Source organism: Eumetopias jubatus, unplaced genomic scaffold, assembly GCF_037043125.1.
Source record: "Eumetopias jubatus isolate StellerSeaLion01/CBP00866 unplaced genomic scaffold, mEumJub1_p1.0 scaffold_1, whole genome shotgun sequence".
Classification (NCBI taxonomy): domain Eukaryota; kingdom Metazoa; phylum Chordata; class Mammalia; order Carnivora; family Otariidae; genus Eumetopias; species Eumetopias jubatus.
This window is the reverse complement of record NW_028274807.1, coordinates 165624513-165639799: the sequence shown is the minus strand read 5'-3', so window position 1 is coordinate 165639799 and position 15287 is coordinate 165624513. Positions and strand designations below refer to the sequence as shown.

At 41.5% G+C, this 15287-nt stretch overlaps 1 protein-coding gene across 3 annotated transcripts in view; it reads left to right on the top strand.

Annotated features, from left to right (window-relative positions):
• ATG7 (autophagy related 7) overlaps positions 1 to 15287 on the top strand; it is a 232300-nt gene that overhangs the window by 15555 nt on the left and 201458 nt on the right. Inside the window, exons 1-6 of one of the 3 annotated variants that reach the window (XM_028101771.2) lie at positions 167 to 266; positions 499 to 671; positions 1376 to 1430; positions 8710 to 8827; positions 11075 to 11152; positions 14592 to 14708. In XM_028101771.2, the coding sequence (XP_027957572.1) occupies positions 512 to 671; positions 1376 to 1430; positions 8710 to 8827; positions 11075 to 11152; positions 14592 to 14708 (528 nt within the window). In that variant the 5' untranslated portion in view covers positions 167 to 266; positions 499 to 511. Of the gene's footprint in view, positions 1 to 166; positions 267 to 498; positions 672 to 1375; positions 1431 to 8709; positions 8828 to 11074; positions 11153 to 14591; positions 14709 to 15287 lie in introns of those variants that run through there. The other 2 variants (XM_028101770.2, XM_028101772.2) reach the window with 2 other exon arrangements.

Below are 15287 nucleotides of genomic sequence, written 5' to 3'. Positions count from 1 at the left end.
CATTTAAAAGATAAAAGGTGAGATGTAAAAAAAGTTCAGGTTAGGTGGGCAGAAATTTCTTCATTCTCCTCAGCAGGGGGTGCTCAAGTGCTGCTCTCATTCAGAGCTCTGCTGGTTGGCCTTGTGTTTCTGACCCGCTGGGCTTGTGAACTTCTCCAGGACCACACAGGAGGACAGAAATGTCTGAGACTGTGATTATGTCGACGAAGGAGTCGCATTCGTGTAGCAGTCAGAATGACTTGAACAAGAAAGGAAGATACACAGAGGTAAAGGCCAGAAAGGCCTAAGAGAAAGGACTTTACTTAGAAAATCAGTTGTGTTGTCATCCTATGTTGTTGGCAACATAGGCGGAGTACTCAGGGTGATTTTCAGTTAGGTCTTCAGGTAGCCTGTATATCTCCCATCATTTTTTGTTTGTTTGTTTTGATTATGCCTTATTACACATTTTTTTCTTACCATATTTTGTGCTATTTTGCTGTGTTCTGTTTTGTTTTTTAGTAGGCAACAAATAATGGCAGCAGCTCCGGGGGATCCTGGGCTCTCCAAATTGCAGTTCGCTCCCTTTAGCAGTGCCTTGGATGTTGGATTCTGGCACGAGTTGACCCAGAGGAAGCTGAATGAGTATCGGCTGGATGAAGCTCCCAAGGACATTAAGGGCTATTACTACAATGGTAGGTGACAGTAAACTCCGTATTCCATCATCTTCTGTTATGTTTTCTGCCCTCCAGTATAGGGTCAGCTTTCCTTTAGAAAGGGACACCCTTGTCTTTTATAATTAATACTGTTCACTGGTTTCTATTTTACTTCCTGTCTGTCTTTAATTAATTAATTAATTTTTATTTGGGTGTAGTTTACACATAGTGCTACGTTAGTTTTAGATTTACAGCACAGTGATTTGACAAGTTTATATGTTATGCTCTGCTCACCGCAGGCGTAGCTACCATCTGTCACCGTACAGTTCTAGTTCAGTAACATTGATTATATTCCCTATGCTGTACCTTTTATCCCCATTTTACTTCCTGGCTTTTGATACAAATTCATTTGCACTTCTTTTTCTCTGCTGTGGGGAAAAGAAAGGGAGTGGTGAGACTCCAGGTATTAATCCAAAGAATTAATACTGACTACTTAGAATTGCTGAGGGAGGAGATTGGAAACTTTTTTTTTCCAATGAATCTTTTTTTATAGTCTTGACAAATTCCTCCAATTCAGAAAAGCTCTGGCATCTTCTGCTAAGTCCCTGTTGAATATGGATGACCAGGAATTGGACAGGGCACTTAGGGCTCAAGAAAGAGAACAAAATTATTCACAAATGTTTTAGTTATGAATGCTGCTATTACTGACTCATAACGGAAAATGTGATAATGCTTCTGTCCAGGTGATTCTGCTGGGCTGCCAGCTCGCTTAACGTTGGAGTTCAGTGCTTTTGACATGTGAGTATTTTTTTTTTTTTGCTTAAAATCTAAAGTGTTTCCTTTTTGTGAGGAATGAGCATTCTTACCTTTACACATAGGTGGGCCCCAGGAGGAGCTGGCAGAGCCCCCGGAAGCAGGGCCAGCTCTTCAATTCTCTTCAATTCAAATTCCATTGCACAGAGACAAGTGCTCGATGCTTAGGACTATCGGATATATTTTTTTTCAGCAGGTAATTATCAGAGCCTGTTAGGTGCGAAGTATCATCTAGATTGATTAAAACATAATATTTATCCCTCCTGCTTTTGATTTTATTTAATATTTTGTGATTACTTATTGGTACTTCTTGACTTACTCTTGACTTACTCCTTCAGTTGCTTATCCATGGACATCAGTGAACATTTATTAGGTAGCTTTTGCTGAATTGCCCTCCCCAAAGGGGCCTCCCAATTTTTAGGATGACTGGGGCACAAGGACAGAGAAGTGTTACAGAAACCAAGGTTGGGTGCTTTCAGGAAGGAAAGAATTGATCAACAATGTCAGAAGCAGAAAGGTCAGCGTTCAATGCAAGGGTCATTGGATTTGTTGATCAGGCTGTTTGCAGTCCCAAACTGAAATCCACACAGAAGGGTGGAGCTGAAACCATATTGTCTTACAATTAATGGTTGAAGAATTGAAGGCTTCAGTGTGGTCCATGTTTCCTGCTTTCTCCACATTAGCAGTGTCAACATGTGGGAAATGAGAAAGGCCAAGTGGTCTTTGTAAGGACTGCCTGGCTTTTGAAAGTCGCAGTAGTCAAAGGTTAGGGTATTCCAAGTAAAGTATCCCTAGAATATATTTTTTATTTTCATTTTATTTATTTTTGGGGGGTTTTGAAGTTCTTTTAATTCCAGTTAGTTAACATACAGTGTTGTATTAGTTTCAGATGTACAATATAGTCATTCAACCATGCCACACATCACCTGGTGCTCATCATGACAGGTGTCCTCCCTAATCCCCATCACCCATTTAACCCATCCCCTTACCCCCTTCCCCTCTGGCAACCATCCGTTTGTACTCTATAATTAAGAGTCTGTTTCTTGATTTGTCTCTCTCTCTCTCTCGTCCCCTTTGCTTGTTTATTTTGTGTCTTAAGTTCTTGAGATTAACTTCTTAAATGAGTGAAATCATATGGTATTTGTCTTTCTCTGAGTTATTTAACTTGGTATTATACTCCCTAGCTCCATCCATGTCATTGCAAATGGCAATATTTCATTCTTTTTTTATGGCTGAATAACATTCCATTGTATATATGTATATCCCATCTTTTTTATCCGTTCATCAATCGGTGGACACTTGGGCTGCTTCCATAATTTGGCTATTGTAAATAATCCTGCTGTAAACACAGGGGTGCATGTATCCCTTTGAATTAGTGTTTTTGTATTCTTTGGGTAAATACCCAGTAGTGCAATTACTGGATCATACAGTAATTGTATTTTTAATTTTTCAAGGAGCCTCCATACTGTTTTCCACAGGAGCTACACCAGTTGGCATTCCCACCAGCAGTGCATGAGGATTCCTTTTTTTTCCACATCTTTGCTAACACCTGTTGTTTCTTGTGTTGTTGATTTTAGCCATAGACTATATTTTTAAAATCTCTCAAAAAGTCAACACATTTGATTCTTCTATCTCAAATTGCAAAATTTAACTGCATAACATAAATCCAAAATGATATTAGTCCTTTCCCCAGGTGAATCAGGGATTTGATATGCTGAAATAAATAACACACCACACTCTGAGGGGAAAGAAAGGCTTAGGAAAAATAAACAAAACATGGTCCTATTAAAAAATATATTAGTCTTTATATCTTTAAAGGGTATGTGTTGGTGTTTCTTGTTCTTTTCAGACCTTTCTTGATCTGTAATAAATTCCTTATGATTGCTTGTCGAAACAAATCAAATCCTGGTAATTTCTCTCTTGTTTTGATAGAGATTAACTTACGTTTGAAGCAGTTACAAGATAATAAGGAAAATGATCGACAGTGTATAAGCATTAAATAATCTGAAGAAGTTCAAGGGGGCATATGAGCAGTGTAGTTTTAATGTGATCTCAAGAATCTGACATTAATTGCAAGCTAAACTTGCTGCCATCTTTATTCTGGTACTAGACTGAACAGTTATTTTTTTTAATATTTTAATAATTTTATTCTTTGGAACAATTAATTATAGGAAAAAAGCAGTTCATAGAAGTTAGGTTTTGATCTTATTACAAAATCCAAACCTCTTAAACTCAAGCGATCCAGAAATTTTAGTTGATGGAGGTAAGAACATCTGTGATCGCACAGCTCTGACTTTCACAGGAGTTGCTTGATTTGACTGGTCATACCTTTTCATCGTGCTGTTGAATAACCATGGTGTGCGAGGGTGTGTAGTGGGCGGTTGGGGAGATGAGCAGGAATGAGGTGCGGCTCTAGTGGCAGAGCTGGAGCTGGTAGACCTGGTATCTATGGCGGGTTAACTCTGTGACCTAGAATAAGTGCTTTTAATTTCCTCACATTCAGTTTCCTCATCTCTGGCACTTGGCTTCTGACGTTCCTTCCAGTTTTACAAGTCTGTGATTTTCTGAATCTGTCTTCAGATGATTGGTGCTTTGGTCCAAGTGTTTGTGTCCCTGCCAAAATTCATATGTTGAAAACCTAATGCCCGTGGTGATGGTATCGGGATATGGGGCCTTTGGGAGGGGGTTAGGTCATGAGGCAGAGGCCTCATGAATGGGATCAGTGCCTTATAATAGACCCCCAGAGAGCTAACATGCCCCCTCCACCACTTGAGGACGTGGCTCGAGGTGGGCAGCCTGTGACTGGAAGACGGCCTTCACCAGAACTTGACCATGCTGGCATCTTGATCTTGGGTTTCCAGCCTCTAGAACTATGAGAAATAAATTTCTGTTATTCATCAGCTACCTGGTCTGTGATATTTTCTTATAGCATCCAAACAGACTAAGACAGCTGGGGAGTTTAATGGAAGTGCTTGGAGCGCCACAGAAGAAAGGAGTTCTTCATATCCAAATTATTTTCATTATTATTCTTTCTTTGTTTTTATTGCTGTACATCTGCATGGGTTTGTAGGGAAAATCTTTATAAACTTATTCATCAGATGCTGAATGCCTCTTACGTGCAGGATGTGTAGGTGGTAGGAATACAAAGACTTAGGAAACATGGAGCTCTGGATACAGTAGGAGATACATATTTGCATTGTAGTGTGCTCTATGTTGTAATAAATGTGAAAAGGTAATGGTTATTTCAGAAATACTTATTGGTTTCTTCCTCTGTGTCTTGACAATAGAATGTGGGAGGCACTGGGCATGGAGAGAGGAATAAGGTACAGCTGAAGAGCTAACAGTCCTAGTACTCATTTATAGATGCCAAGAGTATCTCAGCTTTGCATAGCACCAGATAAATCCCTTATCCTCTGAGTCCCCAGAAGCCTAATGGGTCTCTGCCAGCAGTTAGCACCGTAAGATCCTGTTCTCCACCTTGTATTGGGTGAATTAGCAGTCAAGTAGTATTTTGTCAGGCATCAACCATTTTGCACTGGAGAGAACTGCTTAGGGTAGGGTATACTGCTAAACCAGACCCCAAAATGTAATGGCCAAACACAAAAGAGGTTTATTTCTTACCCATTTAATAGTCTGGGACTGGAGTTCAGTCTTCTTCCCTCTGTGGCTCCCATCATTCTGGAGGGCTTGTCTTTGTGTGCTGCTTAAAACGGAATTGTCGGGGGCACTTGGCTGACAGTTGGTGGAGTATGTGACTCTTGAACTGAGGGGTGTGAGTTCAAGCCCCACGTTGGGCATGGAGCCTACTTAAAAAAAAAGTATCTTAAATTCCACATATGAGTGAAATTGTATGGTATTTAAACAAAACAGATGAACATAGGGGAAGGGAAGGAAAAATAAAATAACAGGGAGACAAATCACAAGAGACTCTTAACTAGAGGAAACAAACTGAGGGTTGCTGGAGGGGAGGTGGGTGGGGGGATGGGATAACTGGTGATGGGCATTAAGGAGGGTACTTGTTGTGATGAGCACTGGGTGTTATATGCAAGGGAGAAATCACTAACTTCTACTCCCAAAACTAATAACTATACTATATGTTAACTAACTTGTTTTAAATAAAATCTTGAAAGAAAGAGAAAAAAGTTTGAAAGAAACCCAACAACCTGAATTGTCACTTTACCTTGCCAGGCAGGTAACAAAATGACGTGTCACTTTGCTCACGTTCCACTGGGGAGAGCATGAGTCCTCACCTGTGTTGCAAGGAAGACTGGGTGGTCCCAGTCTTGGTGCATGGTGCCCCACTACAAGCAGCATATATGTACTCTATTTCTGTTTAAGAAGGAAAGAGTAGATTTTGGTAGACAAGATCTGCAGAATTGTGAAACTGACTCATTGAAGCATCAGTTTTCCTTTTTCTGGGCTTCTTTCCCTTGAGGAGCATTTATCTTTGCAGTCAGAAGAAATATTTTCTTTTCTAAGCCTCAAGTTGGACTTAATTAGAGAAATAGAAGCCATAACCCTTGCCCTCGAAAAAACTTCAAAAAATAGTTAAGGAAATGAGACTCATATGCAAAATCATCAGCACAGAACACAGACTCTCTTAATCTCTATCTCGTTAGTTCCTAACACAGATCTGACATGGACTAGTTGCTCCAATAACTGCTGAAATCAATTACAAGCAGTCTAAATGCATGGCTGTCAAAATGGGATGTGGTGTGATTGGTAGAAAGACAGCCATGGAGTCTGTTAGAGATGTTGCAAAACAGACACTCACAGATTATTACAGAAAGCAGGAGATAATGGTGCATGCCCCCAGACTGAATATGACTTCTGGGTTCCCAAAGTTCCTTGTGGGCATGCAGAGCCTGTGCACATGGAGCAGAGATTCCTCAAAATAATGAAAAGCCACCTCTTTCTTTATTCTGGGGGATTTATTCTTTCCTGGCCACCACCCTGCCTGTCTGTTCTGGAGGCTCTGGCCACATGCCTGCCTTTGGCCAGGTGTGAATAACAGGTGCAAACCAGCTTCAGTACTTTCCTTACCCTGTACTAGGAGACTGAGCGAAGTGCAGGCCAAGTTTCTGGTGGCAGCATTCCCAAGCAGGTCCAGGCTTGAGGCCTTTCTAAGATCAGTCCTTTACCTGGTTAGTCTATACATCATTGCGAATTCACTGTTGGCCTTGGTATATGGGGAAGATTTCTAATTCTGATCTTTTAACAGTTTTATTGAGATATAACTTACATATCATAAAATTTGCTCTTTTAAAATGTATAATGCAGCAGTTTTTAGTTTATTCACAAGGTTGTGCAACTGCCACCACCAATTCTAGAACGTTTTCATCATTCCAGAAAGTAAGCCTATACCCATAAGCAGTTACTCTACATTCTTCCCTTCTCCCACTCCCCAGGCCGGGTAATCACGATCTACTTTCTGTCTATGGATTTGCCTATCCTGGGCATTTCATATCAATAGAATTGTAGGAAACTAAACTAATATTCTCTTGTTTCCAAGTCCAGGGCTCTTTCCACTCTTCATCTGAGCCATCTATCTGTGGAACAAGTGAACTTGAACCTGGAGAGGTTGGCAGAATGGCTTCCCCCCCCACTATCACTTTTTAAATGCGTTTCCTTGGCTACCTCCCCTGGTAGGACTTTACTCATGAAAAATTCTTCCCTTTGAAACTTCAGCTTCTTCTCACTGATTAACTTGCATGGGCACTAATGTTCTAGGAGCCTGACCAGCATGCTGGCAGTTACTTGACTTCTCATGATGACACTTTGACACTGCATTCACACACCTGGGACACTCAGGCACTTAGGAAAAAGGGTCCCTTCTTGTGCATGTATCAGAATTAGATCAGAGCTTTGTTCCTTCTATTTCAGCAGTAATTTCTAAAGCCAAGTCTGAATGTAGGAAGCCTAGTGTACCAACCACTGTGCTCCTTCTTCCTCTCTCTAGGCTGCATCTTGCCCCTTTGTGATTTCTCTTTCTCTTCAAGACTGTCTTTGATGTCCTCCTCCCATGTGGATGAAAAATATTTTATTGGAGTAGAGTTGTGAGAAACAGCCTATGATTTGCTGACTTGTCAGCCCCCAAGGGAAGGCTCTGGCCACTGAAAGTTACTTTTTTCCCAGGACTTGGCATTTAAGCCCCACAGACAACATTTGGCATAGCTGCCTTCACCACCCATTGCACCCCTCCACACCTGGTCTAGGTTTCGATCTTCTCTCTTCACAGCCCCTGTGAACCCAGTTTTACAGACTCCAAGAGACATGAGGTCTTTGTACAATCAATAAAAATGCATTTTCTCTGCAGTAGTGGTAATTGACAACAATATTAGGCTACTAATGAAATGAGTATTTTCATTTAGCATCTGTAACCTCTGAAACATAAGTTAATCATTTCAGAGAAGAGACCAGATGTTTCCACATCTGAATTTGTATTCAGAATTAACTCATCTTCTTCTCCTCTGATTTTGATTACTCTGAAGACTGTAAGGGGACAGAGTAGAGTGTGATACACATGTGACATGACAGATTGGCAGGTAGCCCAGGTATGATACATTTTGTCTTTGTGACTCAGACAACCACCAGAAGTTGGCTCAGCAGCAGCTTTGTGGAGCCCGTTTGGGCTGGATAAGGCCTGGAGACAGTCAGAAGAGGGAGACATGTTCCCTGCCTCAGGGAGCTTACTATCCTCTAGTTGGGTGTCTATGATGGTCAATCTTGAAGACACTCTAAAATGTGATGCTGTTTCCTGTGCCAGCCATTACCAGAGAAAATGGGAGGGGCTTCCTGGAAGGAGAGGGTTTGGCGTAGGGCCTTGAAGCCTGGGAGGGTTTGAATGGGGAGTAGGCAGCTCAGTACCTTGGAGTCTGCTAGTTCTGGCTTTAGATTCCTGCTCCGCCTATCTTTATGTGACCTTAGGTGAGTTACTTAAGCCTTTAACCAGGAGAAAGTGCTGTTACGAAAATGCAAAACTTGTATAGTTCTTGGCACAGTAGAAGTTCAATAAATGATGTTTCCCTTTCAGGTTAAAGATGAGAAAGAGTAAAAACTAGGTAATGAACTTATATTTGGGGGTGGTGTGGGGTGTGGTGAGCAGTGGAAGAACAATGAGAAGTGAGGGTAAAGGGAATATAGAGGCTTTTTTTGTGTGTATAGTGCTGGTTTTTATTTTATTTTTTTTAGTTCTTTGCCCTGTCTTTTGTCTCCCACTGCTCTCCCGTCTGTGCCTGCCTAACCATGTTTCTCCCATGTCCAGGAGTGCTCCCACCCCAGCCCACTGCTGCCCGGCTGTTGGAACGCTCTTTAACACCAACACACTTGAGGCTTTCAAGGCCGCAGATAAGAAGCTACTTTTGGAGCAAGCAGCAGATGAGGTTAGCTGGGAAACGATGATGTATCTATCCTATCTTCCCTGGTCTTGGTAGGCCCAATGTTTCTGATCAGGTGCGTGGGTCTGTCAGGGAAACTAGCATAGAGTCGGTACTTAAAGATCTTTGTGGGCTTTGGTTTATATCTCAGAGAGAGTACTTGCAGTTCTCCTGCGTTGGTGGGAAGGTCAGGGAGAAGACGTTCAGGCTCCCAGCTGGGGATAGGCTGGAAAGCCATGGCAGGGCAGTTGTGAAAAGCTTTGCTGCTGCTCTCCAGTTAGCATTTGGAAGCAGCTTGACCTGTCCCAGAGAGTTCTATTCATGTGTCTGCATGCCTTTGGGTTCTCTGTTCTTTGTGCCCCGTGGCTTTCCAGTCCTAAGCACTGTAATGCTATCAGAGATGATTGTACTGTCTCTCCCATATCTTTAGGGCTAAATCTAAACTACTCCATCTGATTTACAAGGCCCATTGTGGTCTGGCCTCTGTGGCCTCTGTGGCCTTTCTCTCCTGTCACTCTTGCCCTCACCTTTTCTGACCCTTGTCACAGCAAATCACTTAAAATTCCTTCCCCTACTTTTGTTCTCACCTCTGTCCTTGGGACATGATATTCTTTGTGCCAGGAGTGTCTTCCTCTTACTACTTCATATCTGAGTTAGTGTGAGGAATTAAAATAGGAAGACAGTTTATCCCTGTCCCCTCTAACACACTTAATTGAGTGGTCTTCACACTAGTCTTAAAAAAAGAAAAAATGGGTGTGGGTGCCACGGTCGGAGAAGGAAATCTTCTGCCTTTGGTCTTTTTTTTTTTTTTTACAGTAACTCTGTTTTTTTTTTTTATTATGTTATGTTAGTCACCATACAATACATCATTAGTTTTTGATGTGGTGATCCATGATCCATTGTTTTCGTATAACACCCAGTGCTCCATGCAGTACGTGCCCTCCTTAATACCCGTCACCGGGCTAACCAATCCCTTACAAAGCTGGAGATGGATGTAGTTCGTGACCCAAGTGATGATGGTGGTTTTCCTTGGCCTGCAGCTTGGCTGCTCCTGGGCTCCTGCTCTGGCTGCACATTTCAAAGGCTGTCTCCAAGGAGTTGGGTCAGATTCTCATCCATCATCAAAAACCACAGGTTATTCCCCACAGAAATCCCACCCCTTGTCCTGGGGCTCAGCCTTCACCCCCATCTACGCTCCCCAGCAGTTCCCACCCCCTTAGTTGATCAGACGTGGGGCCTGCTCTTCCTTGGTCCAGCTCCTCCAAGGTTATTATGTCAATTGCAGGAACTTCTCTTTATTTCCCTCTTCCACCCAGTGGCTCCTTTGGTGCAACTGTTTGTTTTGCTTAGTGACACAAAGTTTAGCAGCTAATCTTAGCTACTAAAACATCTTGTGATCAGCAGCTGCAGACCAGTACCAGCTTCTGCTTCTGGTCACAGTACTTGCTGAGTATGCATAAACTCATCATTCTCTTCATGTCTCAGGGCAAGATAATCCCAAGTGACACTTTGAGAAATCCCCTATACCTAGTTCAAATCACTGCCTCCTAGAACCCCTCCCCAGCCTAGTTCAGTGCTCCTTCCAGGAATTCCACATCTTTTTGAGGTAGTATGTCCTACCTGGTGGTGCACTCAGACATTTATGCCTCTCTCCCTCACTGAACTCAAGGCTCTTTGAGGGTAGGGACTGTGCCTTTTTTTTTTTCTTTTTTAAAGATTTTATTTATTTATTTGAGGGAGAGAGAGAGAGAAAGCATGAGGGGGGGAGGGTCAGAGGGAGAAGTAGACTCCCCACTGAGTGGGGAGCCCAATGCAGGACTCCATCCTGGGACTCCAGGATCATGACCTGAGCCAAAGGCAGTCTCTTAACCAACTGAACCATCCAGGCACCCCGGACTGTGTCTTTTATTCTGTAATCCTGATGTGCCTGGTAGATAGTAGGCAATCAGTAAATATTTGTTGGAGGAAATAATGAAGACATGAAAATGGCCTGCTTGCCTCCTTGGATGCTGAGTCTGACTGAGAGGAGGCTTCTGGGTTCTCTCAATTTCCTCAGCCCCCACAGGGAGTGTGGCTGGTGGAGAGGCCATCCAAAGTGGCCAGAGTGAGGTAACAACTCACTTTACAGCCTGGGTTAAGTGGTGCTGGGCCTGGAGGAAAGAAGAGCTTGGAGCTTTTCGCCTCTGTGCTTCATTTGTGAGAAGCTCAGAGATGCCTGTGAACCTGCCTTGACACTTCTCTTTCTTCTGACAGATATGGGAAGCCATAAAATCAGGCGCTGCTCTCGAAAACCCTGTCCTCCTCAACAAGTTCCTCCTCTTGACCTTTGCAGTAAGTAAATGGACTCTCAGTCACATTTAGACTGCTGCAATGCCCTGGCCAAGCCCAGGGTGCCAATAGAACGGTCTGCACTCTTCTCACTGAAGCTACTACCTGGTGTTATTGAAGTCAGAGCTGTTCAGGAAACACTCATTTGACAAGTGGCCCAGTAGTGCTGGCACTTATCACCAGTGCAAAATTAATTCATTCTTACCATACTGTTGGTAGTTGCATGGTTTATGTAACACAGTGACCCATGTCCTGTCATTCAGGACACAATAAAGTCAGCTTCAGGGAGTAGTGGTTCTTTGTCGCTAATGTCTTTGTTCAGTAGAGTCGTGCAGAGCTCAGTTGCTGGGTCCATCAACATAAGGAAAAGAAGACATCTTGGGGATCCTGGCTGTCCGCCAGCAGCTTCCAAACTAGAGAAGTTCACACTACATAGTTTGTCCACACAGCTGTGTTTTTTTAAGAATGAAAAATGTTTTGTGTAAGTGTAACATCTGCTGCCTAGGGAAGTAGGGGGAAGGACCTGGTCTCTGTGATGGGCAGTGTGGGGTTGATTATAGAGATAGCAGCCATATACACACACATACGTGTATGTACATGTGTGTATGTCTGTATGTGTATATATATATATATATATATAAAATTAATTTAGCTTTTATAATTAAGTTGTCTATGCAATATTCTATCAAGTGTATGTTCTATAGACTTTTGTACATCTAGGTTGTTTCTGATATTCATTACTTTAAAAAATGTTGCAGTGAACAATATTGACTATACTGATTTTTTTTTCTCTTCATTTTATTTCTTTAGGAAAAAGCATATAAGCATATTGATGTTGACATATATTGAGTGTGTTGTTTTACCAGTTTCATCAGCTTTGGGTATTAATCCTCTTCCCTACATCCGTCTTTTTCCTCCCTCCCTCCCTCCCTCCTTCCCTCCCTCCCTCCCTCCCTCTCTTTTGCCCAGTTTTAGGTCTTGCCTTTCTTCTTCCTTCATGAACTAATTCTCTGTTTCTTCTGAATGCTGCTTGTCTGATTTGCTGCCCAATGCAAAGGAGAGAATGATAAAAATCATACTGAAGGCCACGCCAAAGGGTGGCTATCTATAAGGAGCACATATAACTAACAAGTTATAATGCTTTCTGTGTAATAGTGGGAGAGATAGAAAAATGTTTAAATTCTTCATGAGACTACTGGCTGCAATTTTTCATTAATTGCCTGTAAATTTGAGCAGTTTTGCAGATCTACTAAGAGAAACATAAGTAGTGCTAGTTAAAGATTTCTGGGTTCGTTACTTTAACATTGATATATTTTCTGTACCAAAAATTCTAGTTAGTAGAATCTGACAGTTTGCATTTAATGAGAAAAATAACATTAACTCTTACTTAAAGTTTTAAGGCATTTCCTAGAGTTAGTATGTGTGTTCGCCCTGCTGCCCTTTTTACTGATCATTCTTAGCCTGCCTTTTAAAAAAAATTAAAAGTCTTTATCTTTTAAAATCTTCAAACACAAGGGCTTTATGTTTAATTTAATCGAGGTCCTTTGTATCCTGAAAAGAATTCTAAGAAATTCAAGCCTTTTTACTTTTGAAGATGATCTGATAAAGCTTCTTAGAAATTATGAGGTCCTTCATCTTGAATTGTTTAACATTTGACTAAAGATCAGTTATGACAAATCATTTAAGTATAAAGAAGAAAGAATAATCTCTGGAGGTTGTTTTTTTTTTTAAGATTTTATTTATTTATTTGAAAGAGAGCAAGCATGAGTAGTGAGGAGGGGCAGTGGGACAAGCAGACTCTCGACTGAGTGAGGAGTCTGATGCGGGGCTTGATCCCAGGACCCTGGGATCTGAACTGAGCCAAAGTCAGACGTTCAACCAACTGAGCCACCCAGGTGCCCCTCTGGAGGTGTTTTTACTTTCCTTTCTGCTGTTTTTAGGACTCAAAGGAACTGGCACTTTAATTTTGATTTTGTAGTTTGTTTTGCTGCCGCCGTTTCAAAAGGGAATTTGTTCTTAGTTGATCAATTAATGCCAGAATTAGATACTGGAAACTATAATTACTAGACTTCCTCATCCAGACACACATTTATATGTACATTTATATTTAAAAAGTTATCTTGTAGAATTTCATTTATAAGAAAAGCCCAGAATAGGCAAATCCATAGAGACAGAAAATAGATGAGTGTTTTCCAGGGGTTGGGGAGAAGGGGGAATGGGAAGTTCTGTGGATGGGTATTTCTAACTAATAAACTGATGGGGGGGTTCTGCTATTAGAGTTTTCTTTTGGAGACAATGAAAATGTTCTGCCATTGGGTGATGGTAGTACAACCTTGTCAATATACCAGAAAGCCACTCAGTTTTACTCTTTAACATGGTAACTTTTATGGTATGTGAATTATATCGTAATAAGAAGTCATCAAACAACTACCTATTCTTTATTCTTAGCAAGATTCAAGAAGAAATATTGATTAGCCAAATAAATAAACTGATGGAGAAGCTGTCAAACACCATGTAACTATGAGATCCCACCGTAGGAGTGACTTAGGCCACAAAGGCTGCAGGAATTCAGAGGCAAAAGCATCCAACCTGAGTGGGAACAGTTTTCAAGAACAGCTTCATGAGTCATTATCCCTGCCTCGCTTCCCCTGGTGGAAGATAAACCCCTGAAGATGAAATCTCATGTCACTGTTGTTCTCAGAACCTCTTCTGTGACCCATGGCATTAATCATGGTCTCACTTTATCTCTGCCTGTACAGAGAGTGAGCTGCCTGAGGGCTGGACTGGCTTTTATTTATCTTATTGTCAGAGCGTCTAATGTATTGCTCTGTACCTGGCAAGTGTTTAGTAGTTGTTTACCCAAATTTCACCAACAAGGCATTTCTGAAAGCAGTGCTTTATTATCCCAGGCATATAGAGGTTATGGATAGCACAGCCTCTTCAATAACATGCTCCATTCATTTGACTATGAAGAGTGGTAACCATGTCCGGTGGTTGGGCCTCCCCAGATAGATCATTGAGTATGTATGGTACTAAGGACAGAGCTTAAGTTACGGAAAAAGAATTCTGCCCGCCCCCCCACCACTCAGTATCTTTGTTTTGTTCAAGTTCTTCACTTCCCTCTAAGCTTCAGTTTTCTGTCCATAAAATGGAATAAGAGTTATGTCCTGAGGTGGTTTTGTATATTTAACAGTGATGACGATAATTGCCAATTAACACTTTCTGTTAGCAAGTGGTTAATATGTTTATCATGAGATATTATTGTGTGGTGTATGGGAATATTTTAAGAGAAGGACAGAAATTCTGTATTCTATCATGAGTTCTGTTGGAGATGAGACTTTCCTGATCGTATCTTGTGTGCATTGGTGTGTCTGCCTACAGGGCAGTTTCAGTTTAATCATTGGTGCTATTCTGATGTCTTCTGTTATATTCTTTCTTCTAGGATCTAAAGAAGTACCACTTCTACTATTGGTTTTGCTTCCCTGCTCTCTGCCTTCCAGAGAGTATACCCCTCATTCAGGGGCCAGTGGGCTTGGATCAAAGGTTTTCTCCAAAACAGGTATCAAGTAAAATAAAATGCAGGCAAAATTGGGTTTAACGCATTTGAGTACTTTAATTCATTCTAAAGACAGATAGGCACTTGTCTGAATGGAGAGACAGTCACTGTGGAATCCTGCAAAGATGGTACTAGGAGCATACTTATTTACAAAATGTTTGTAAAAATCATTTTGAAGGAGTAGTGAGTGATACTTTTTCAAGTTTTCGGTGACATTTGGTGAAAGGCTCAGCTGGTAGGGAAAAGTTATACGAACATGTTGAAAGTCTGCAAGAATTTGCCAAAATGTGGTTTTCACTTTCACTGTAGAGGACCCTAAGGCAGTATACTTTGAGAAGAGTCTTTAAAAACAAATAGAAAACATTCTACTACCGTCACACCAAGTTGTAGAACTTCTACGTCAGAAATGGTACACACAGAGCTAGTCTTTTTTTTTTTTTTAAGATTTTATTCATTTATTTGACAAAAGAGACACAGCAAGAGAGGGAACACAAGCAGAGGGGGTGGGAGAGGGAGAAGCAGACTTGGCTCAATCCCAAGACCCTAGGATTATGACCTGAGCCGAAGGCAGACGCTTAACAA